This window comes from Temnothorax longispinosus, chromosome 5, assembly GCF_030848805.1.
Source record: "Temnothorax longispinosus isolate EJ_2023e chromosome 5, Tlon_JGU_v1, whole genome shotgun sequence".
Classification (NCBI taxonomy): domain Eukaryota; kingdom Metazoa; phylum Arthropoda; class Insecta; order Hymenoptera; family Formicidae; genus Temnothorax; species Temnothorax longispinosus.
The window spans coordinates 7,334,599-7,361,417 of record NC_092362.1 but is presented as its reverse complement, the minus strand read 5'-3'; the positions used below and the strand labels follow the sequence as shown (position 1 = coordinate 7,361,417).

At 39.0% G+C, this 26,819-nt stretch overlaps 1 protein-coding gene across 5 annotated transcripts in view; it reads left to right on the top strand.

Moving 5' to 3' along the window:
* The window catches only part of LOC139813752 (rap1 GTPase-activating protein 1), a 113,596-nt gene that overhangs the window by 62,665 nt on the left and 24,112 nt on the right, over positions 1 to 26,819 (top strand). For 4 of the 5 annotated variants that reach the window (XM_071779441.1, XM_071779442.1, XM_071779444.1 and 1 more), the window contains exons 2-3: positions 13,639 to 13,747; positions 13,916 to 14,008. In XM_071779441.1, coding sequence (XP_071635542.1) covers positions 13,639 to 13,747; positions 13,916 to 14,008 — 202 coding nt within the window. Of the gene's footprint in view, positions 1 to 13,638; positions 13,748 to 13,915; positions 14,009 to 21,557; positions 22,651 to 26,819 lie in introns of those variants that run through there. The other variant, XM_071779445.1, reaches the window with a different exon arrangement.

The window sequence follows — 26,819 nt, the reverse complement described above, 5'->3', positions numbered from 1 at the left end:
AGATGCTTGAAAGTTTTCTAAGTCCCGGGGTCGAAAATTTTTTTGGAGTACCGAATAGTTCTGATAGGACTTTTGGACATTTTTCGACGAGTTGTGACGAAAAGTCTTATGGCTCAAAGCGATTAGGCTAACGATTTGCAAGATAATCGATATTTGAACGAGAGATGATTGAAAATTTTCTTTTGCCAAAAAATTGTTTTTAATTAAAGTAAAAATTTTTTTATGTATCAGGAACTCTAGGTAATCGCAAAATAAAACGTTTAAGGCATTCAGAACTACTCGATTTTAAAATAAAATTTTCAAAATTTTTTTTTGTTTTTTAATTAACCAAAAAAATTTTTTGTGTATCAGGAACTCTAGATAATCGCAAAATGAAGCGTTTAGACCATTCAGAACTATTCGATCTCAAAATTTGATTTAAAAAATCGTGAAGTTGGCCCCCCTTTTTTCAAAAGGTGTTTTCGTTATCTTAATCGCCAGAACTCTTTTTAAAACTTATCAGGAACTCTTCCTATTGTCCGAAAGAATTCAGAACTCTAAACAGAACTATATTTGGATCATTTGGGGGGGCCAACTTCACACACTCAGATTATTGCCATCCCGATAATTCGTTCCGAGAGTGGCTCTCGAACTCGCGTTTTATCTCGCAACGCGCCAACGACCAACGCAACGGTTGGACTACCCGTTATTTGTTCACGACTGCAACACGAAGTCAAATATCAATTAGAGTCAAATGTCAACAACGCGCATAACACGTTTATCAATTTTCATCCTGCATTTTGCGCAGCCAGTAAACAAATCCTCTTCGACGACGGTATTGTTTGGTATTGTTTCACGAATACGTTCGTTTTATCATTAAATGTCTGTTGTTTTGCTAACAATCGAAAATATAATTGCGCGAATTAATCCTCTCGATGGCTATTGTAGATTAATGCACGGTTTAATTGCGGTATCAAAACCAAGTGCTTTAAACAAAGCGAGTTTTATGACTTTATTATTTTATTAATTTCCTTATCAAAACTGTTTAATGCGTTATAAATTGAACTAAAATATTAAATCATCCGGTTGTAATCTTTGTTATGTACGTAATTTATTTCAATATTAATTCAATGTTATTTAATGCTATCTTTTTATATTTTATTGAATTTTTTACACAGTTTGCGTCAGTTAATTACCTAGCACTAAAGTTTGCTTTCGCGAGTGTAATTTTTTATCAAAGCATTTTCCGCTTTTATTTTTAAGATATTAAAATATGTTCAAAAGTATATTAAAGTCTACGAACGTTAAGATTAAATTACTGCGAAAGATATACGGATCCGTAATATATATATTTTAAAACTTGCCGAGACTTTTTTTCACAATCTTATTAGCTTCAGAAATTAAAAATATGCCTTTTTATAAGATGCTAAAACGGAAACGGAATACTTTAGGTCGATCTAGACCGTTGTAAAGTCGATCTGGACCGTGAAAACAGTTAATGTGTCTAATAGGGAAATACTCTGCTTAATTAGCGAAATACTTGGTTATTGAATTCCGAAAGATTTACACCGAGATAGACGGCGTGCGCGACTTGAGTGGAAAATCCGTACAGCGCGTAAAGTTCAAAATTACCGGCTAAACTATGTGGAAATAAGCATGCGTGCGGCGGTATAATGATAGCCAGCTTCGTTTATGCAACCACTGCACACAGGGCCCGCGACGCAACGGTGGGGAACGAGAAACTTACGGGCGATGCGTTGGGGGCTTACCGATGTGCGTCGGCCGATAGCATCAGCCGCCACGCGCGCATTTAATCTTCAACCGGCGATCGCGGGAGGAAAGAAAAAAGGAAGAGACAAATGGATGATATATTCATTTAACGATATTCTTTCGTTATTTACGCGATATTTTAGCAGTGACCGGTTATGAATCGAATTATTTCTCCGCGATTATTCATATGACAGCATTACGGTATTTACACGTTTGATTTCGATCGGCAGCTATTCCCGAATAGTTACGTTCCGGCTTCATCGGCTTATTGTTATCGCATTATTATATCGCTTATCGCATAATCGCGCGGATAACTTATAACAATTCCCGAGCAATTGAAACATAAATCTATAATTTTTCTTATTAAGCGCGTGTCACACTCCGGTGAATTATTCGTTCGAGAGTTCAACGGATTGAACATTCGAGGTTTCGGGGCTTAACGGAACAGTATAACGATCCGCCATATGGATAGGAAGCAAAGCGTAAATGACCGCGAATTACACGCGCATTACACGATCATGAATTGGCGCGGCGCGGCGCGCGTCTTCGATCGAAATCGGAGCGTGTCGATGCGGTCGTACCGCACTTAAAACGTCAGCGGGCATCAAAGCAAATTACCGTATATTGTGGACGCGTGCGACATGTAAGTACTCTAATTCTAATCCCGTTGGCATATGGACGTACCGTTGAATAAATCGGCCAAGCGTGGATGCGGGCGACCACCACCACAAACGGCGCGCGCACGCGAATAGGTTTGCGTGAATCACACTGAGCGAAATTCAGCACGGGTCCGGAAAACTAATTAAGGAATACCAAAGAATTAAAGAAGGAAAAAGTCGAGATTAAGATAAAAGGAAATTAATTAAGATTAATTATTAGGTTGATTTTAATGTTATGCACGAAAAATTATCATTAATTTATAAAAAAAAGAAGAATAGATAGAAGAATAATAAAATTATTTTACAGTTACGAATATATCACAAAAAAGTAATTAGAAATTTATTGTCATTGATGAACGTATTTTGCATAAAACATACAATATACATATTTTAAACCACTTTACATAAAATTTTATAAATTATGCTATAAATAAATTGTATTGTATGAAATTCTACATATAATAATCTTGTAAACTTTTACTAAAAGTCTGATAACCATCTGATAATCATCTGATAAACGAAACACGTGACTCCGATTAATTCTATCGTTATATCGTTTGTGTCTCACCGGTATCTCACCTAAGCCAATCAATCTCATGTCTGACGTTAATTCGACCGAGAAGTGAGCTTTTTCACGCACGTGACGGATACGAAGAGCGTTTTGCCGGACTCACTCCCCCACATATCTCGATGGCAACCAAAGATAGGTAATCCACACCGCGTGTTGCACGCTTTGTCCCCGCTTAGCCCTCGTTATAGGGGATGTCATCTGCTTCGAAAAGCCGCCTAGTAAAATATCGTTATGCGCTGCCGCGGTCGCGCACGCAATCGCAATACGATTCTGTGTTTACGACGAGCTGGTGCAGCATTTGTATTCGACTCTCGCGTTCGTTCATTCGTCCGATTTGCATCCCTGCGTACCTCCGCGTCGTATCTTCGTCGGCGAACCGGAGCATTGCTCGTGAGCTCGATCTTGTCCACGAGGGCGATTCAAGTCGAGTATAGAAGTATGACTTAGTATGGGATACACGAACGCGTGCATCTCCAGATTTTTGAAAAGGAAAATGTTCGATTGAAGGGCAACGCCTTTATTTGCGATAGAGTACGGGGCAGGAATCCGTTTGCGATTTTGTGTGCTGTGCAGAATACAGCGAACATCCATTGACAATCAACGTATATACACCATCGGAATACGCAATATATGAAATTGTAGATAGAATGGATTTTGGTCTCCCGAACGGAATACGCGGGATGCTCGTAAAACTATAAATAGGATTCCGGTTCTGAATTCGCGAATCACAAATTGCCTAAAGTGGGTTTAATGGGCTGGCTAATCGGCTCCGAGTACTCCGAGACGAGAACCTCGCTGAAGGAGACATTCTTCCTTTTGTGCTATTTTTTCGGCCATCGCGACATCGCGTCGATCGTTCGTTCGTCGGCGCGGTGGGAAACACGTGCGCATAAATGCATCTCGAATGTGCGGCGGTGATAATGCGTTACACCGCGGCGCTTTAGCACGGTGAATCGGTAGCGAGTGTTCTCTCGAGTGTAGAATTTCGAGGGTTGCCATTGAGAGATAGGAAGGACGAGGAAGAGAGAAAGGAGGCGTGAATGCTCTCTTTGTCGGGATGCAAATGTCAGCGCGATGCCGCGCCAGGGTGCAGCGGCATTATGCCCGATGCACAATGCCGAAGTGCTTATAATAATGGTAATGAGAGGAGAAATACGGTCTGTGCAAATGCAGGGACTAGTCCGAGTGCGCGTGTCGCTAGATAGGCAGACTCCCTAGATCTAGAAGCGAAATGGGGACTTTACTTGGGGGTAGAAATCAAATTGTCTTTCAAATTAATTTATCATGTTTTCCTGTCTCTTTCTCTATTATTTATTAGTCTAGTATAATCAGTATAATAATCTGACGATATATTAGATTTAAAATATATATTCCAACAATATATTTTATTGTGAATTTATGTAGAGATATATTATGATGCATATTTAATGCATCATAATGGAGTATTATTATAACGCAGTCATATTAAAGTAATAAGTATTTAATTTTGTGACGAGGTACTTGAAGCGAAAAAAAATAAAAAGATATGTGCACTATAATATTATTGCAACTTGTTTACCCGATGTACTCGGAAATATCTATTTCCGGTTATTGCTGCTGCGTCCCTGAGAGACATATCTCCCCATACTCGTGCACTTACGGGGTGTCGCGTATTTTTCCGACGTTAGAGACCGGAGGTAGCCGTCAACGTATACATATAGCCGCGACATATGCTGCCACGCATATATCACGTCTCGTCGTCAACCCCTCGAGCAACCGGGCCCCGGGACCCCGAGACCCCCGAAATTACGAGGGAGTCTGTTTATTATTTTTCTCTCTCTCCCTCTTGCCTCTCGGTCCTCTGTCCAAACACATAACGCCACGCGAACGACAATATTAATCCTCGTTTAATTGTTTTCTTTTCGTGATGCGCGTTCTCCAGGGAAAATAAATAAAGCGACGACGGTTTTCCGAGACTGTATCTCATTATCAGTTTCGAAAGAAAGTAATGTTGAAGATGTTGTTTCCGAATCGAAAAAAGAATGTTATTTCGCGAGGCGTCGAGAATACGTGATTCAACTGATATCGCTATTAGTAGTTGATTAAAATATGTGATACCTGCTTTAATTTCAGATAATTTTACGATATATGTATTTTATTCATAATTTCAGATTACCTTAGGATATATTCGTGGATAATTTTTAAAATTTTCTCAATAAAATTTAGGAGTTTTAACAATTTGAACGTGCTTGCATACGCTTTACGCCACATGCTTTCGTTGCTTTCGCGGAAACTCCATACGAATAAACAAGGAAGTCTCGGATTACGGTCGCGCCAGACTGGGCGGGAATATGTCTCTTTTTCTTATTCGATCTTTGCCTCATATACCACTAGATGCAAAAGGCTGCGGTAATTCTGCGTTACGATCGGACGTATTCTGCACCGTGAGGCTGCATTTGAAGTCTAGCGCGTGGGCGTGACAAAACTACGTGAACGGGACACCTGGCGCTCCTAGATCGGAATATTTTGCAGAACAATTTCAGATTTCAACGGAACATCTCATTATCTTGATTAAAAAAGCTTTCATCCTAATTTTATTCGCTTAGACATTTTTGTTATGTTGAAATAAACATGCATATGCAAACAATATGCATAAAAATCGAGCGGCAAATATTGTTTCGCAATTTATAAAGATAAACGTTTGACTATTTACTGTCTCGATTGTGTTGGATAAAAAAAACCGCTTGATTGACAAATGATAATCACCGCATAGCGAATATTCTCGGTATAGTTATGTTCGCTGGCGCACATGTCATTCGATTTATTCATCGAAAGGTGACGTACGATCACCTGGACGTTCGGAAATCGGTCGACGATAGAAAAAAGCGAGACAGTGTCGCTAATATAGGCATATCATAAATCACGATAGACCGACAATGTCAACGTTGATGCATCGCCGTCGCCGATTTATCGATTCGTCGAATTTCCATGCCGCGCCGCCGTGATGAAGTCGTCGCCGATAAAGTTAGGGGAGAGAGAGAAAATTCCGATGATTTTTCGACATGATAAACTAAACGGAACCTCTGTATATTTGCACCTATATTTGCGAACGAAGGTGCGACGTGATACAGATATCTTGTCGAACGATCGTAAGAATACTATTTTTGTGCATCCCGGGCACAACAGTAAATCTCTTACATTTGTAATTTATATTATAATATTGCTTGTTTATTTTTAATATGTAATAGTTTTACTTTTAATGATAATTATATTTCAAGTGCAAGAACTCTCCCTTCTTGAGTTATATTTTATTGCTTTACATATATATCGCATATTATCATTTTTATCTTTTCTCGATTAAATCGCATTAGAAGCTTCGTCGTACTTGTACGACGATCGGATTATCCACCGCGTTTACACGAGAAACAGGTACACGTAGATCGGATTTCCACAGCCCAGTTGCTCATCGATACAAAGGGTACCCTCACGTGTCCAACCCTTTTTGCTGCATGCGACATTTGACCCTCGAAGTGGGCTCGAAAGAGATCCATGAAAAAAAAAACCTTTATGACTGAGAAAATAGGAGTAAATTTAGAATGAATAAATGCAATATCAATAAAAAATTAAATCGTATAACTTACAGAGAGTCTAAGAAAGTTGAGATAGAAATACTTTTTCAAGGGAGTAAAAGATGGTCCGAATAGCCATTTGGAGCTAGATAGACATGGAGGGGTAGAAACAAAGAGGAAAAATTTTCGTTGCACATCAATCACGAATGTTTGTGAGAATGATGTATACGCGCGCATATGTGTGTGACATGTATTAACATATTCATGCGTGACAAACTGCGCGCGAGGACTTCTTCCTGGACGCATCTGTCCGTCAATCTCCGGGACCCTTTCCGCATCGTGAAAAGTGTGAAACCGGACGGACGAGGCTGTCGAAAAAAAACGAGCGATATTTATTTTTTGCTCTTCTCCCGGCGCGGCGATTTGATCACGTGCCCGACGAGATGAGACGCCGAAGACTAAATAAATAAATGAAAGGATTAAATTTCGGACGGTGTTTAAACATTGTTATTCATGTTAATATTTATTTAACAGTCATCATTAAAAATCATTAAAGAATTATAATTGGTAATCTTATCACATTTATGTACTAAATAAAGTATGTCAGAACTCGAGCCAATGGACAGAGTATCGTTGCGCCCGGCGGATGATATTTCTTTGAGATTTATTGCGTCGGATTCGATCGGAGCGACGTATCGATCGGATAGATCGGGCCTGACCCATGGAACGGCCAGCGTATTACGTAACGGAATTCAGAGGGAATGCATAAGAAACGCGTGCACGTCGATCAATCGACGAAGATACACGCGACGCGCATTAGCTATGCCAATGTCATCAGCCTACGAAAGTCGATGATGTAATTAATTTATACATGTAACATTAATTTACACATATATAATGCAGTTGATGCAATTTATTATTTATTATTTATTATAAACTTAATAAATGTAATATAAAATGAAATAATACGCGCAACTGACATATAACACGCGTCAATAAAACTTGGAATGTAATTTCGATAAAGATACAGACCGGCAATTCTTGCTCAAGTTACATAATTACGTGTCGATGTGTTGAAAAAGATAGGACATTGTAATGTCTTATCGTTAATTTATTGAATATGAACAGAGTCGTAGATACAAATCACGCACGCGTTACTTTGTACGCGCCTGCATTCTAGTTGTCTGCACATTTTTGTCGAAAGTGATAAACCCGTTGTATCTACTAAATAAAGACGGCCCCCGCGCGATAACTTTCACGAGATAAAATTCTTGCTTGGGCCTGGGCACGATTTATCGAGCGGTAATCGAGTCGCGGCGATCGCGCGAATTCTCGGATCGCTTTATTTGCCTATGCATGTCTCAATAAATGCAGCTCTTCAAGATACACGTGACAGGTGATTCTCAGCTTTACAAAAAATATATATTTTTTAATTTAATACTGTGACAATCAGCTGTGAATAAACGTTATTTCTGACGAGATTGTATTTTTTTTTTTTTTTCTATTTTTTACATAAGCAAAATCAGGTTTTCGAAAATAATAGAACAATAACTAGTCTAATTCCAGTTAAAACTCTCATTAACGCTTTGAATGAAATTTGATATTAATTTGACTTACAACAGTCCAGGAAGTATATTTTTTTAAATATTGTACAAAGTAGTAATTGTGTATAATCACGAAAATTTTTACGGAAGTACTTTATATATATTTGTATTAATATAATATACATTTTAATATGTGTTAAATCTTTTTTTTTTTATTATGCTAACGTTTCTTCAGGTATATAATTACGAAAACTCACTGGAGTTTGATCGTTTTCTACGGGATTTTGGATTGTCTGTCACTCTGTGCGCACATTGCAAAATTGATTTTGCAACACGCAAGTGGCACGGAGTCTGCTGCAGAACTCGTTTGTCCGGTTACTTTCCATTCGCGGGTGCACTTGGGCTCGCGCTCGAATTGATCGTTCGCATTTTTTTTTGTTTTGCTTTCCATAAACGCGCGAGGCCACGGCTCGGAATATTAATCGTTTTTCGGCTGTCGGGACACTCTGGACGGCGTGGATGAGGAATTTCGTGACATCGCGAACCTGTCGCGCGTCACTTCAAAATTGCTGTCAATTTAATAAAACTGAAATAAACGATCTGGAACGTTTCACTGCTCGACGCATCTCGTTAACATTTTTTAATTAAAAATCTTATATAACTTCGTATTTACACGTTGGGGTGCTAAAACGAATATGATTTCACGCTGTTGTTACGCCTACGTTTCCGATTTTTATCCGTGGCCTACATTTGAATAAAAATGTTAAAAAAAGTGATGCTATGTTTTTCTTGTTTTTATACATATCTTGTTACTGTTCATCAAACGTTATTTCGTTAAACGCTATATCAAAAAATATTTTTCCACTATTTTGAATAAAATTGTCAATTCCACTCTAAAAATAAGCCTTTAAAAGAGACACGTTTCTTAAAGTATAGATGTTGGAAACGAGTGAAACTCTTGGAGCGTAATCTTTGTAAGTGTACTTAGTACTTACGGGATTACGAACGTGATTATTAGGACGTTCATTCTGGCATGCGCTAATTTTTCCTTTGTTCGTCCTGCGACGAGCGTCCGGTCGCTCTCGGTTCGTCCGAGCTCGTCATTCGAGCGTTTTATCAAATTAACTCGTTTAATTGGGCGCATCCATTATTCCATGGCACCCACGAGGTACGAAGAAATACGATCCTATGGGAAACGCGCGCAATTCCGCGTTGGATCCGAATGACGTAAGCTCTCTCGCTTTTTCATAAACGCAACACCTACGAGAATTTTAAACTTTGGATTTTTCGGATAAAATTCAAACCGGAGGTAATTCTAGCTTGCGAAACTTTTTACTGAAGTGCTTTAAATCATTTTTACTTATTTTGATTGTTTGCGTTACTTCTTATAGATTTCTAGTTATTTTTATATTGTACAAAATTTGCTTTCTTGATTAGAAAAAACATTTGTATAACACGGGTGTGTAAAGACCAGAGCGAAGTAAAAATGTCCACGAAATTACGCGTTATTATTTCAGCAGACCGGTTAACGGGTGATCTCGTTTGCGTAATAATCGGCTTGGGAATGGGAAACGACAATGGTAGTTGCGACGGAATGCGCTGTCGACTGATAGGTACATACAAACGATAAATGCCGCTTGCAACGAGATTGTCTTGTCCGTCGAGAGTTAACAAATATCGTTGTTAACTGAAAAAGCACCGAGTTGAATTGTGATCGTTAAATCTACCACGATTGTTGCGTCAAAACTTATTTGAAACTTCGGTGATTGATGCTTGGATTAGATCAATGCTGCCATTTCTAGATATTATTTCGAAAGGAACATGATATATATTTTTAACAAATCAATGCATTAAGACAGAGGAATTGTTTAAAACTCTCTTCCCTTTTTTTTAATCAATTTTTCTTTTGTTGCCTTTTTTTTCTTGGCCGGCACTAAACCCAAGTTATGGCAGATATGAGTTACGTTTAGAGACGCAACTTGCAACGGTGGGTCCTTTATGGCATTCGGCCGAGTGTGTCGAATGCGCAATTATCGAACACGACATAACGCCAGCCGCGGGAAGAAAGATCGCGGACTGCTTCAGAAGTGTACCGATTTCTTCCACCAGAAGTACGACGAGACTGCCGGCTCGTCGCTTTCACGAAACTTCTCTTTCGTAATGTCGCAACAATTCCCTGTCATTTCTCGTTTCATTGCATTTGCATGCCGCATCAAACTCTCACCAAATCGATACTAATTGCATCGATTTTGTGAATACTGACATTCGATCCGACTTCTTCTTGAACACACTTTTCACTTGTCAGAACGAAGTAAAATACTAAATAGATGATAAATGACATTTAAAAAAATGAGATAATATAAAAAAATATGAAATATTATAAATATCGCGCGTGAATAGTTAAAGGAAACTATATTAAGTAAAATATTATAAATCATGATTCTTAGGTAATTTCTATTGCGTTTGCGTAATTGCTAACCTGGGAATCTCTCGCGAATTTAGAATATCGGACTGTGATTGTGAGGCAATCTCTTTCTGTTTTTTCTCGAGCTAAGCGAGGACGACGCAATGAGCCTCGAAGGAAAGGATGTCACCGCCGAGATCGAGAGACGACGTCGTTATCGTCATTGCGGTCCGAAAAAGTCTACAGCTGCTATCGCCAGATGTAACCGCTCATTCTCGATTCGGCTCGTCCCAGCTTCGTTTTCACTTCGTACGCGGCTATTCCGAATTAGGCGATCTTATCGAAGACTTATAAAACGATGTTCCCAGGAGATCGTTCCGGTCTCTAAATTTATCTCAATCTTCGACTTTAACTTATTGTTAGCTTGTAGAATGTCCGTCAGAAAGATTGTTTTCCAGCTCGAATTTTTTCGCGTTTTCTTATCTTTCACTTAAATATTAATTAATCGGATATTTTAATTGGATTGATTGGATTGCACGTAGTCATGCATCGTTTCGTGCGCATTCTCTCCATTTATTCAACAGTTTAACGCTTCAGTAGATCCGCTCGCCCTTGAATTTTAAAGAATGACCGACGAATCGGCGGCGTAAAGCCAAAGCCGTTCGCGCTTTACGTCTCGTGCGTGATTTTCTCGATCCTCTGGCGAGGCGAGTTCTCTCCGCCGCGCCGCGCGCGATAGAAATACGATCATACGAAGCGATTATTTCTTTGCGGCACAGAGCCTGGATAATTGCTATCTCGCTTATTGCGCCTCGGTCTCGCTTGTTGCGTTTTGGTCAGCGAGTATTTGGAATGAACGCAGTGGCGTAGTTCGAGTCTTTTACTGTTAATCTTACTTGATAGAGGTCATTCTTTAGTCTTATCAAGATATGAATTGTTTTTCTGTTACTCGTATGACGAGCGATATCATTAAACAACGTTCATACGAGATTGCCGATAATCCGTCAAATCTGAGGAACAGCAATTTTTTTTCGCATCAATGAAATTGGAAATTAGGAGTCGACCTTATTATAATACGGGCATTTTGATGCTGAAACAGATTTGAACTTTTACTTACTAAGGCCTTTAAAGTAATTATATATGAAACAATTTTTTTACTGATCCAGTTGTTGACTAAACTGATGTGACGCTCCGAACTAGATTAATATTTAACAGGAAAACTTTTAAAAAAATAATATTTCTGTTCTGAGTTTCTCTTTACATCGCATCGGCAGAAAAGAAAAGGAAACTGACTACGCTCCTGATGCAAATTCTCGTCCTGCAGTTAGAGTTGGCAGTTATGCAGAAAAGAGCATTCCGAGTAGTAACTCGGGGCTCGATTCGACAGGGCCCCGGTACCTTATTAGAATTTATATTTCAGAGTATTTCAGGAAATTGCGCGCTGCCTTTCAACCGGGTACTTTCTAATGAATCCGGAATCATTTTTCCTTCTCTTGAGAGAGGTCGTTCGTTAAGTCGGCGACTTTTCATCACCGTAGAAATCTCTAACATAAAATTTCGGAATGTAGGACCGACCCGCTTTTGACATTAACCGCACTTTTTTCTTCCAATATAACAAGTTTACAGTTTGTCGTTATAGTTATGCTTATAGCATTAGTGCTTGATTTAATAACATTGATGGTCGGCGTCGTTTTTCCGTCAAAAAATCGCAAAACAAACCGTTTAATTCGTTTCAACTAATAATATCTGGAATATTATCGGCAAAAAAATATTTTTTTTTTGTTGTATACATTACCTAATAATTATTCGAACAGCTTCGAGAGTTCAAAGAATAAAAGGTTACGCCTGGGAAAAATAATATTTATTGATGAAAATTATTTTATATGATAAGCTTTTATAGACGTAATTAATTTATGAAGGAAATTTATTTATTAATTCTTATTTAAGTAATGTTTATCAGTATGTGCACCCTTTGTTTTGATTACTAGATATACAAATTTGCACTCGTCGAACTAATTTTATTAATGTTTCTACTGATATTTTATTCCACGTCTCTTGTAATTATTTCTTCTCTACATGTCTTCTTTGTTTGTAGGAAGTACAGATTTTAATAAATAAAATAATAATGTATAATGTAATATTAAATCAAGGATAGTTCGATGAACGTTGATAATATTTTAGAATACGTACAATTACAAGCAACATACAATAAAAACAGCGTTAATTATTCTAAAATCTAATAAAATGTTATTTATGTTAACAATGAGACATTTATTTAGCTTTGAGAATCAAAGTAAAATATAAAATATTTGATGTTCTCATAATTATGAGCAATAATATACCTATATATATGTAAAAATAGAGATACGCGGGCAAATTATGCATTTCATGCGTCCTTCACGATATTTTACTTTACCTTCGGTATTTATCGTGCGTTGTTTACCGTAAGTTTTCTCTATCCACGAGATCAAGGACCACAAAGTGCTTTACTCTCAAGATTTACTCACGCGTCACCGCACTATCACAGGCCAATATTACGGGCCACAGAGAAGAGAAAGAGAGATGAAGAGAGAGTCTTGTAATAATATCGTGTAACTTACGTACGGGCGAGTTATTACGCGGCGCGGAAATATGTTAATATACCTATTTCTTAATATATAACCGGTAATGATGCACTTTACTTTATGGGATCGCGCGCACAGAACGTGTTCTCGAAACGGCCAATATCTCTCGTGCCGCCGAAGAAATCGCGCAGGATTTTTCCATCGTTATGCGTTTAACCTTATGCACTCCAGGAAATAAGCTCGACCAGGAAGCTGACCGTCGGAAATTTGAAAAAAAAAAAATTGACAATGTGTCGTCTCGTGCCGCGCCATGCGATACGAAATATAGGGAATAATAAATATACAGGTCATATGGCCAATCCCAAAAGATATTGGTTTAAATGTATCTAAATAATAATGATTTATAGTAGAATTATTAAGATAGTGGGAATAACAATCGATAAAAATAATTAATCGATAAAATTACATTACAAAAATATACATATATCAAATTAAGCAACAGGGGAATAATAATCGAGTTAATACGTTAGGATTACCTTGAAGGTGCTAATCATCATTAGAAATGAAATCAAGTTTAATATGATTCGCTTATTTTTCAGGAGGCAGCAGTTGGAGCAGCCCGTATACTGCGAGTCCGAGTCGCGGCGACCCATCACCGTGGAAGATGACAAGCAAGACGTATCAGGCGCCAATCCGGAGAAAGTTAAGGTATAAAGTTACACATTGTCGGCTACGCTAATGGAACGTTTCTAAGTATTATACTTTCCAAGCTAGCTAGTACAATTGATTTACACTCGCGACAACTAATCGCGTAGCTTTACGAATGAGAGCAAGAGGGGAGGTGAAGAAAAATGTATTCTGAAATATCTGTTGCAGAGTACGACGCAGGATCTATTCGAGTTACTTGAGCGAGTGCAGAGTTCGCGTCTTGACGATCAACGCTGCGTTCTGCCGTCGTACTTTTCTCAGGTATGTGAAAAGATTCATATTTATTCTAAGATTCATTTTTACGCGTTACTGCAATGTCATTATGATGTTATTACGAGAGGAGAAAGAGGAAAAAAATGAGCGTCTTGTAATAACATCGTATAATTTATATACAGGCGAGTTATTATCCGCCTCCGCGGCACGGAAATGTGTTAATACGTCTATTTCTTAATATATCAAAGCACGTAGATACGCGAATGACACCATACAGTAAATTATTTAGAAAATCAAAATAATAAAAAAAGTGTTTTTTTTTTTAACTGTAGACACACTATAGGACAAGAAACTTTTTAGAATAAGACCCTTCCTAAAATAACTGATTATAAATAACTCCATATATTTATATGATATATGATACATATTTAGGAGTAAAAATGTTTATGACGTTTTTTTATTTTTATTTAAAACGACATTCCGCGACGTAACATTTACTTAAGTCAATGCGGCATACCGGTGCCCGTATATTCTAAAAGAACTGCTAGCTCCTCGTTATCTAATTTCACGCATTTAACCGTAATTTAACGAGTAGCTCGAAAGTCTCACGAAAGCTGGTCCAAATTTACGACATTTCATTTCTGTCTCACGCTTTCATGATTGATTTAATTTTCAAGCGTTTCGAAATGACATTGACAAACTGTCTCAACATCGCGACCGAATATTTCGAGCATATCTAATACTACGTAATCCTCACATACATAAATTGTTATGTTACTTTGCGAAAGTGGTTAGAACAAGGAGACCTTTTAATGGAAACACGACGACCACACGGTGATCTGTACTTGGGTTGTAATAGATTTTACATAAAATTTATAGTCAAAGTATCATCTCTTTAATTATTATGTATATGTATCTATGTTATTTTTTCACTATTGACCGCTATTGACGCGATATCTTGCTTGAAAGAAAAAATAATCGGTTTCTCACAATAAATCTTTCCGTGAAAGACAAGAGATAAGCTTTTTTTCTGAAATTGTTCATTCGATTATTCTCAACTTTCCGTTTCTTGCGCGTAAATCTCGCGTGACACTGTCCACGCCCGGCTATGAGAACGAGCCAGAGATGAATGGACGACGACGCGAAAAAGAGGAGAGATAGGAAGAGGCTGAGAATGAATGAACAACGTGATCCGTCACGGCTGCCTGGACGCGGGCGAAAGAACTCGAGACGAATCGCCCGATCGCGCATCACTTGATTTCCTGCGATCGGGCAGAGCCGCGTCGCGTATGGGGCCCGGTACCGCGTCAGAGACCCCGCGTTTCCCCCTCGCTAGAAGGGGCATCGTGGCAGTCACACATTAAATCGGCACGGTACAGGGGAACCTTGCCTTGTCCCCCTTTACTCAGCCCGAAATGGATAAAGAGAGAAACGCGCTTGTCTTCGCCTCGGCTTGCTGGTTTCGCGGTAATTGATTGAACGCCCAACGGGATTAAATGACACCGCGGAGCAAATTATGCGGGATGATGCAGAAAAAGATGCTCTTTTCATCTATTGATGCTGAAAGAACAGCTAAAAAGAAATATTAGTGCTCGAAACATTTGTTATAGCAATGAAATTCCCAAAATTGTAATTGCTGAAAATACTTTTGCATATTATGTTAATAAAGGTGATGCTTATGTGACGATGGCTAGGAAATTATTCAAACATTAAAAATTAATTTTTATTCCAAGAAAAATTTCCAAAAATTTATCGAGAAGGTATGGGAATAAATAATAAAACCACATTGCTTCCAGTTAATTTTAAATTTGATTCAAAAAGCACCGGAGGATCATCAATCATACTCAGTTTAATCAGTCGCGACGCTAAGTCGGATCTTCTCTTTCGATCGAAGAAACCAAGCGACTTTTACATTCGTGGGAAAAGTTATCACGAATAACGGGCAAAGAGAAAAAAAAACAAGAGATGTCTGCAGGAAGTTGCGCATATGGGAATTGCTTTTGAGGAATATTGCGCGCCTCTCGCTTTCTTTCTCGCCGGTGAATCGCGATCCGGATTTCAACATACGAACTGTAATCATCTGCGTACCACATGCTATCCCACAATGTCGTGAGTCGTGAGAAGCGTTCGCTCCTTTTTACCCGAACTCGCTGTTTTCTTTTTTCTCCTGCTTTCGCTTCGTGTCTCTGCTTGATCGGTGGATGTTTTTTTTGTTGCCGATAATGCAGATCGCGTTGATCGGTCTGATCGGAAAGGTATGTTATCGACGGTACGCACCACTATTCTATATTATCGGCTTAGAAGAAGTTGGTATCGTGATGATCTTCTTTATCAACAATTTAAAAAATATTTAAAATTTTATTGCGTTTTTTATGCGCGAAATATGTAAAATTACATTGATCGAACGAATGAAATTGCGGATTATGCAATCTATTCTTCGACGATGAAATTAGGATTAATGTTAATGTTAATCTTTACATAATTTAAACGTCTACACATTTAAACAATCATAAAATAAAAAAATTCTGAAATTTATTTAACTCTCTTTGATTATTGCGAATTAATTTCAATTAACATTGCATACAGGGTTGTGCAGTAAATTTCAAGATAAGATATGTTTTATGAGGCTGCTGCTAGATGGCAGAAGAATTCTGTTAGTTTGCTCTCAATTTTTCACAAGGATAAATAATTCGTACAATTGTTTAGAATGTTTAGATTTAACGAATCCGCAGACTCGACTTTAATATGTACCTATTGCGGATATTCTCATTTACACATACATTTACACATAATACTTTATATACATTTTTGCAAGCCACACATTCTGCGATACATATCTGAGAAAAGATGGAAATAAAGGAAAACTAATTTAAGGATAAAATGAGAAAGATACTAAAACCCATGATTGATATAACTAAAGTAGAATAGTGAAAGCTAGAGCTTATTTTTTATTTATATTTTTTAATTTAAAAAAACCAACTCTTTAAAATCCTTATATTTTTGCGTATTTTCATAGTAATATATTTTTGAAATAATAAAATCATATTAAGTATTTGTTTAATAATTACAGTTTAATTATCGCTGCGATTTTCATAATTATCTGTATTTCGCTTTAGAATTGAAAAAAATAATTATAATTATTTATTTAATAATTATGATTAATTAAATAACAAATTAAATAACAATTAAGATATTATGGGATGATCGGGAAATCACGATATCGTTCTATTGACTCAAGATAAATTTCTTTAAAGAAAGGTTTCTTCGCTTCTCACGCGAAGACAACGATAGAAACGAATTGCCTGTCATCTTCCATTGTGTTATTTTGAACGGCACATTTGTCAATCATTACAAAAATTTACGAGCATTTCTTAAGTAGTAAATAATTATATGGTTCATTATACGCGAACCGAAACTCTCCGAAACGCGTCGCTGATTCGCGCGACGCGATAAAACGAGACGCGCTAGCGCAAAGGGCGAGGCAGGGGGAACGCGTTGCTTCCGGTCGGCCAGGTAAGCGCACCGGAAGCTGCCGCTTCGAACCATCGTACTCTGGCCAAACGGCCGGGAAGATTTTCAGATTTGTACCCTCTGCGCAGTGGCCGTGAAGATCGTAGATTTCGTGTCGCGGGTCTCTCCTTCCACAAAAAGTAATCATTGTGCTTTTTGTGGGCTACAATCGAGAAAGGAAGCGAGTGAATACGAAAAAACAAAGCTATTTGACAATATATGTTTGAAAACAAGGATAAACAAATAATTTAAAGTTTAAAATTATTTATAAATTATTGTGTAAAATTGGCAATTGCGTAATTGCGTAATATATAATTTAGTAACATTGGAAAGCAGAAGAACTTTCTTAAACTTATTGTTTTTCTTCAAATTGATTAGTGGGCGTATTATTTACTCTGACTTATTGGATCACGTAAAATTGCATATTCCGGCCAGACCTCTTTGCTAGAAACAATTTAATTTTTTATGAAGAATTGCATTGTACTTTCTATAGTAAATTCAAACCCCTGAATCATGTATACTGGCGAACAAATTCTCCCATTGCGTGGACTTTTTTCATATGTTTCTTAGCTCTTTTAAACGTTTATTGTCTTACTGTCTTTATTAGATCGATCTATCTGTTCTTTACTGTAACTTGTAAAGTAGTAATTTCGAGGTTTCTTCTTTTCTGCATCTTATTCTGCGTCTTTTGCTGATGTTGTAATTATAATCATATACTATGTGTACTAAAGGGACTTTTCTTAATTCCCGTTTATAAATAAATATATAAATATATTGGTAAATGACTGTAATTTATTTTTATTATCAGCTTGATGTAAGAAATGAAGATTCTTCAAGAAATTCTTGAGTAGATAAGACTTCATAATTTATTAATAATTTTGAAATTGAAATGACGTGTCAAACTTACTTAGGTAAGATCGTCGTTTTGGAAAATTGAGTCGACTTGAAGTATTCTTCATCGAGAAATTGTCAAGTTGTTTCCTTTTTTGTACTTAATTCGTAAATAACTTTATCATAACTGTTCTCTAGAATTAGTTGAACATGAGTTATAGACTATTCTGAATGTACCGGACGTGAATTCGAGAGTTTTGACCTTCGATATGTCGAAAACGAGCTGTTATTAACGTTATATCGGCTCGTAATGTTAAAACTTTCGTCGATAGCGATTTAAATCGGCTGCAGCTGCTTGCAGCTCGTTAATCTACTCGTTATCTACCAACTGAACTCCATTGTGAAAAAAATACCAATCGGTATCCGCTATACGCGCACGCTCATCCATTTTCGACTATCAGCTCTTCTCGAGCTCGAGCATCAACTAATCTTCTGCCTAATAAAAGATTATTATGCATCGTAACCGCTGCGCTTCCAGGCGTTAATTGTTTCCTGGCGTCTGGCATAATTACCGTAACATCGGTATAATTACGCGTTTTATCTCATAAGCGAGGTAATCTATGGAATCGTTTCAATGAGCGAGTTTCAAGTTTAATATCCGATTCATCCACTAATCCAATTTAACCTACAATTCTATTCCGTTCTCCAACTTGATTCATTCTCCGATTCGATTCATTCGTGCCGTTATTAGCGCATGTGATACAAAATTTCGTTCGATATTCACGAATCCATTGATTTAATTTTTCGGATTTCCTTTTTTCCGACAGAACAACATAGTATACGATTAATCGTTGTCGAGATAATATCTATCCCGCAAAATCCACAATTTTAAAGGGTCGCATATGTAAATAATTGAGAAGGTGGCGGAAGGCGGAAGGTGGCGGGTAGCGGGTGGCGAACGGCATGACGCTTTCCAATTTTCGGGCGCAGGAAGTTGAGTAAAATAACGAAACAAAGAGGCGTGGACACAAAGAAACGGGAAGCCTCGTCGACAACGAAATAAGTCGACCACGAAAGGACATCCGGTCTCTCTCGTTCTCTCTTTCCGTCTCCTCTCTCTTCTCTTTTTTCTCTCTCCTTCTCTCCCTTTCCCTCTTTCCCTCTCCCTTGGTTTTCTCCCTCGGTTCTCGCCACAAACTTACGTTTCCTCTCGGTTTCACCTTCCGTACCACCTGTCGTTACCATGCGGATGCCAAGGGCTCACCTTGCTCTTGAAAGGCTTCTGTACGCGAATGAATTTCGCGAACTTCGACCTCGAAAAGCATCATATCACGTTCGTCATTGCTCCGCAGTTAGAGCTGCGTTACTTGAGCGCTCGTCATTTCCTATTAAAATTTTTGCTTTTTTGTAATATATAAATAGGAAGGAGATATTTAAAATTTCCTGCGACTAACAGTTATCAATAGAAGCAGTGTATCGAATTTGGCATAGTTGGTCCCGACATGTGTGACACATTCGAAAAAGTTTATTTTTCTTTTAATTTAAATATACATGTCACACGACCAATCTCCGAGCAAAAAATAAAAAGATGTTAGTTTAAATATAAATAATAATAATTTATTAGATAGTAGGAATAACAATCGTTTCGACTTACTTAGTTAGACTTACTTAGACAGAACATATTTGGTTAAATCGATAAAATATCATTTTTTTCTAATTTCTTCAGCGATATCTAATTTGCCGTCAACCTACATTTGACGCAACAAGACTCGATAGAAAAACAAAACGAGAAAAATTGTGCAGGATGTCCGATGACAATCCGTGTAATACCGTTCGCGTTCGTGGATAGAGCGGGTTAAACTGAATAGAAAAGTCTTGTATTTGTGATTTTCGTAATAATTATTGAAAAGTTAAATAATTAAGATCTGCGAATGAGCGTGCATCGATTCAGCGGCAAAAGATAGCCCAGTGTTACACATTATTGGCCGTTGTTAGAAACGCACATCTCTCAATGCCCCGCCGCACGCATAGCAACCGCAATCAGCGATGCCGCGCCAAGCTGTCTTTTGTTTGAATCGTGCGGATACATGTTCACAGATCTTTATTAATTAATTTCTCATTTATTTATTATTGAAAAAATCGCAAAATGATAAAGAACTTTTTCATTCAGCCTTTAACCTGCTGTACCTGCTTACGAGCGGTGTTACACCTATTATCAGATGCTCTGTATGTATTTTTATAAGAATTTTTCTATGCCGATTTATGTTCAAACCACGTAGGTTCTAAATTACACAGACGAGGGAGGTTTCTGCGAAGAAGAGATTTTGCGATACCAGCTTTTTTTTTTGAAATATTCGAGACTTTAATAGGGACCCCGGCGCCAGTCGATTCAGGTTCGCCCGGTCGGAAAATGAAGAACTTGTCAACGGAACAACCGTAAAATATCGAAAAGCACGATCTGACCAAATTGATTGGGATTAGTTGCGGCTAGAGAAGAGCGTGCGGTTTCAGGAAGAATCGAGTTTACGAGCTCGATGGCGACGACCGTGGCAACATTTGCAGCTCGATGGTGAGAGTTTTAAGAACGACAGACCGATGCGTCGCGGGGTGACGGACGAGGGCACGGTTAGGACTGTCGAGACCAGGGGTACGACTACGGCGCCGGGTACGGTACAATGACGGATGTAAAGAAAAAGGTACCCTTTAGTGTGTAGGTTATTTGTTTACTTGGCGCCTCGAAAATCATCGTTTTAAACTGAAGAGGAGTACGTGAGAGAATGCAAAAAAGCAATGCACAAGAGAAATTTGTATATTCCTTTATGCTTCGCATTCTCGGGTAAAAATCAAGAAACGATTGGTAATCTTAACGATGGCGATGTATAGCGCTGATGGAATCTTTGTTAAAGCATCACGAATGCACACAGATCCGCCTTCCACAGATTTCCACAGATATTTCAGACGAACGGTCGAAGAATGGAACTCGGAATAAGTCGAGGACGCTTTCGACGGAAACGTTGAAAGGAAGAGATTTACTTCTCTTCTTCGAGGAAGACTACGTAAATTCAACACGATCGAATTTTATTTCATCCGAGGCGTCTCTCGCTCGACGGGGTGGGAACATGAGGCACTTGCTCCAGTTTTCTCGCGTACAATCCAAGGTTTACGTGCTGATGTTCGCGTCCCCTTCCCCCAGGCTTCTCTCTATCCGGCACTGTCGGGAGACGGCAAGCGACAAGCGCGCTCGCCGCTCAGTCGCGTCTTCGCATTCACGGCGTGAGGTCACGTGGTGCCGCGCGCGTACCGTCGTACTCGTCCCGTCTCGCGCATTGTCCCCACAATCAGTCCTCTCGCGTGCAGTCGCTCACGCGTGTTGCATCGTGTAGGACGTTGCCGTGATTCTCTCATGTGACTTTCTATTCCGACCTCACTTGGCGAACTTCGCGTCGCCCACCTACGTCGCGATCTGTTCTCGAAAGCTACGGCGGAGAGTGGAACGAGAGGGAGAGACGGGAAACAGGTTGCGTCGCGTGCACTTTGTTTCGGGAGTACTGAAATTCGGAGTAGCCGACGAATGACAGTCAGCATGACCGGCGACGAAGATCGTCGACGCCGGACAACGGCGTCCGCATTCAAACCCGATCGGACGCTGTAAGGCTCCACACCGTTTCAGGATCGGATTGCCTTCTCTCCACGCGGCAGACAGAATATTTGTGTCGTTGAGAGGAATTTTTTTCTCCTGAAAAACACGCTGCTTCAACTCGACGCGCAGAATGCTACTGATACCGACTTCTTCGTAATTTCTTCGCAATTTTATCGAGAAACGTTAGCACGCACCGCAGGCTGGAATTTGGATTCTACGCGCGCGAAGTCAGCGTCGAGATATTGCCGATCCATGATACAGCTGATAACTTCACTGGTTGGAGTTCTTCCCAAAACACGCGGGCGACGACGCGCATGTGCCTGCTCTCGAGAAGGCTGTGTCCGCAGGCTTAGAAAGTAAATCCCCTGAGCGTTCGAAGGTGCGAAACTCGCATGAAATCCGAGTTCTCGATCTCAACGTTCCCGACAGATCGAAAGCGAGGAACAGCGAGATAAAATACCGTATAGTATTACCGAGCTAAGTGAAGTCGGCCGTGAATCCGAGCGCAACGTCGATCAATCGAGGAAAGTGGTTTTTTAAACGACGATTTCTATCGTGATTGCGCGTTATGATGGGGGTACTGAGATGGAGGCACGATCTCAGATCGGAGGCCGCGGCGCAGCAACAGCAGGAACAGCAACAACAGAGAGCGGAGCGGTCAGCCGGACACAACAGTCACTCGCACACTTTCCCAAAGCTCCTGTCGCAGGTGAGTCCCTCCCCCTCCACGTCCCAAAGATGCAATGCTGATGCGCCTACCTGCGGCTATCTAAACAAGACACCTCAGGCAAATAGGAATCCCTCATTGTTTCCAGCTTTTTTGAAATATGAAATTTTAAATGTAATTAAATTTTTGCCATATAGGATAAAACTATTGAACCCACACGATATATATTGTAAAAAATATACAGAGTATTTCCAAAGTGACTCTATTTTGTGAAATAGGAATGATAAAAACACCTTTAAGGCATGAAAAAAACACATCAATGTCTCTGCAAATTTCAAAACGATCAATTGTTTCGTGAAACACATTCAAGCATTGCTAGGTGTTATCTTTTGAATCGTTTCAGTAATACAATCGAAGATCAGCTATATCTCTAATTCTTCTACGATAAACTTTAGACTTACTATTAATGAAACCCAATTAGAGACATAGCTGTGATCTTCGAAATCATATTAGTGAAGCGGTTCAAAAGATAACATTTGCAACGTATATTTCGCGAAACAGTGGATCCCTTTAAAATCTGTAGAAACATTGATAGTCACGATGTAACTAATAATTAAATTAGACCCATACAATACGTATTTTATTTAAATATATACATATTTTCATGTTTTAAATGTGATTTTTAGAATTCCTATTATTTTGTAAACTAAATAGTCACTTCAGGAACACCTTGTATATTGTAATGAATTTAATTTTATTTAATACGTAGCAACGTAATGATATTAACAAATATATAAGCGAATATATTTCAATACTATGCGAAATATTGTTACGCTGAATGATGTACGCAGGACACGAGAATAGAGTACAATGTACAATATTACGGCAATACACGCGCGCCAAATTCAGATATGTCGGGCATTTAGGCACTTTGAATATTTACGAGCGTCGTTTTCGTCGGAGAAATGCGAATCCGTTTCTCGATACGCCTCGAGACGCTACTCTCGTCTTTTACAAACGAGAAAATATCATAGCGGCTTCCTTTCTTTACGTGTCTAAGAATGCCGATGTTGGTAACGAGCCAAGCCGCGATAGAGGAATAGCGCGACGTCGCGAAGGACAAGAAGAAGGAGTGGAAGAAAGGCACAACGTATCGGCGAAACGAGAGCGTTAACTGTAACTCCGGCCCGGTGGTCTGTTCATTTTCCTAGCGCGACCCGTTACGCGCTCTTAAAAAAAAATCCCATTTTCCCACGAGCGATCTCTTCGCGGTTTCCGCACGCGCATCATTTCTGCATGGCAAGAGAGAGGGAGGGGCATCCCCATATGCGGAATTGTCGCAGATGCGTCAGGAGGGGTTTTTCTTTTCTTAGACGAGAGTCATTCGTTGTCCAATTTTAGCGCGAATGTACAAGCAGTGCGACACTCATCCACCATAAATTGTTATTCCAATCGCCGATTATCAATTGCATTAAGCAAGTAACGTCCCATGAGATAAGATATAAGTGTTGAATACAGAAATTCTACTCTTGGCAAAATCGGAAAGTAACATGAAATAAACCTTTTTTTTTTAATTGATGTGTATATGAACGGACCACGGTCGTTTTAATCGTTTCGTGATTTCGTGACTTTTAAAATCGTGCCACGCTGATTCACGCGCGCATATCAAGCGTAATACGTTCGAAGGGTTTGACCGGCGAATTAAATGCGATCTCTTAACAACCGGTTAGCACGTGCTCGACGACAAGCATTTTAATTCTCCATAGAAGATGCGACACAGAGAACTCTGATCGCCGAGAATTACGCTTGTCGTTCGATGACCGGTGCCGAGCGTTCTCTCGTGCGCGATTTAACCGCGCGCAGCCAATTATCGTTCCTTTTTTTTGTGCCTGACCTCGCCGTGAAATTCGTAATCGGCTGTTGCAGCTGTCGCGGATGTTAAATTGAACGGGCATCGCACGCAATGATCTAAAGCGTTTTTATTGTAAAATCGAGAATCTCTGATGAATAAATATCAAAATTAGAAGCTAAAAATAGGTGGTTTCTTAACTAAAAGATTCTTGTGCGAAAGTAATGAAGCATTATACATCGTCGAGAGGTATTCAATAAAGAAATTTTCATGTGTGTGTCGCTACGTATGTCATAACTTGCATAATCGTCAGAGCACTCCACTTTGAGACGTCAAGCAGTTCTTGGGATGATTTATTCATAGCATGCTCGAAAGAGAACATCGCCGGAGATTTTGACGCATGCTTAAACGCGCCTGAAATCTTTTCTCTTGAAATCTTTATTTATAACGGCAACGCGTACAACAACTTGTACAGTTAACAGAGGGCTCAACTCGAAGATCTGAAATATAGGTATATCACGAAGCAGAGAAACAACGACTCGCTACATCTTTCAAATCATCACCGAGGATTTAGGTGTATCCGCATGTAACTGACTCATCTCTACACCTTCTTTCTTTCGACAGCATGCTTATCGCGCTATGTCACAGCTTCGTCCCATCATCAAAACAAGACTAGCTGCGACTGTGACTGCGACTGCGACTGCGACTACAAGATTCCGAGCGGTCGTCGACGCGGGAAATCTTCATCCGTCGCGAAAACCTCACCGTTTCTCTATCTTGGATTGCATAATTCATATTTCCGAGCAGGAAAGCGCGATTCAGATCTAGAATAAAGACGAACGGCGCGACGAAACGAAACGAGACGAGACGAGACGTGGTTGAGAATATATAGGCTCGAAGTCACGCGCCACGCGAAAGAACGTTTTCTCGTAGTCGTGAAAGACAAGCTTACCGGACGAATGAGCAACCGTTTTAAAAGGCGCTCCGCAAAAGGGGCCGCACAGCTGTTCGCGTGTCCCTGGTTCTCTCTCTCCCCCCTCTCTCTCTTCGTTTTGACATATAAGGCCCGAAGCCAAAGCAGGCTCGTATGAATTCGTACGAATGCGCAACCGAAGGAAGATTTTAGTCGGTTAACGTAGCTAACGATACACCACCGTGGAATGTCCATATAGGGCATTATAGGGTGTCCCCTGAAGCATAAAGGGTTTCCCTTGAAAATATCGGTGTAAAATAAATTCTTTTGCGTGGAAGCTTGTGTAAAATTGGGAACATGATTCCTTACGAGAATATATAATGAAATGTTACAAGTGTATCGGAGAAATAAACGATAATGCAATCTTAATTGGCACGAGATATAGCGCTAATGACTATTGCGACCAGCGTAATTGCAGTGTAAATGCCTTTAGCATTGAAATTTCATTGAAAAGAAAGCACGAAGCGGAGACATATGTAAGACATAAGCAACAGAAATGACACCAAAATTAAGAATTTTCTAAAATTATTTTATTTTTAATTAAATAATATAATTATGTCTAAAAGTTGTATAAAATTAAAAAAAAATGCGTTTAGTTGCATGTTTGATACATATAAAAAATTGATTTAATATTTGTCGATTGTGTAAAGTTAAAAAAAACAACGTCGGATTTTGATTTGATCAGACAGGAAACGGAGCACCATCGTGTGCAAATGTTACGAGAACCACCCTGTATAAACAGCCAGGTGCACTCACCCTGCAGCTGTCGTGCCGCCTGGTTTCCGGCTAACGAAATGGCGAAAAATCGATTTGTCTTGTCCGGAATTCGGTCTCTCTTGCCGTCGTCTTTTTAATATCTATCACAAAGTCACAAAATATTGAAACTTGAAAGTCATTTATTAAAACGAAGAATGCGTTCAATTAAAATTTAAGTTTTCTGATTGTCAGAACGATCGTAAAATTAGAAAAATAATTTTTATATCAAAATAATCCCCGAGGTTTCTCTCGGACATTACTGCGTCGATGTTCGGGAGATTGTATATTCTACTGGTTTACCAAATTTGTGTATTTTCGACCTTAACCCCATTCTCGCGTGCGTAGAAGGCGATTGTAAACGCTAAATGCGATAAAAGCACCTATTTGAGCCAGATAGGCTTGATTAAGTTAGACTACCCGCGGAGATTCGCACAAGCGATTAGACGTTCTCGGCGGCGTTGAGCGAAACGGAACGTTGTAACAATACGATTTTCCCGAAATACAAAATTAGTTTCAATAATAATATATTGATATTATATAGATATATCCGAAGTTGCCATATATTTGACATTAATTTTTCTTAATAACTTTGTGTATAACTGACATGAGTAATATTGAAGAATTTAATCAAAT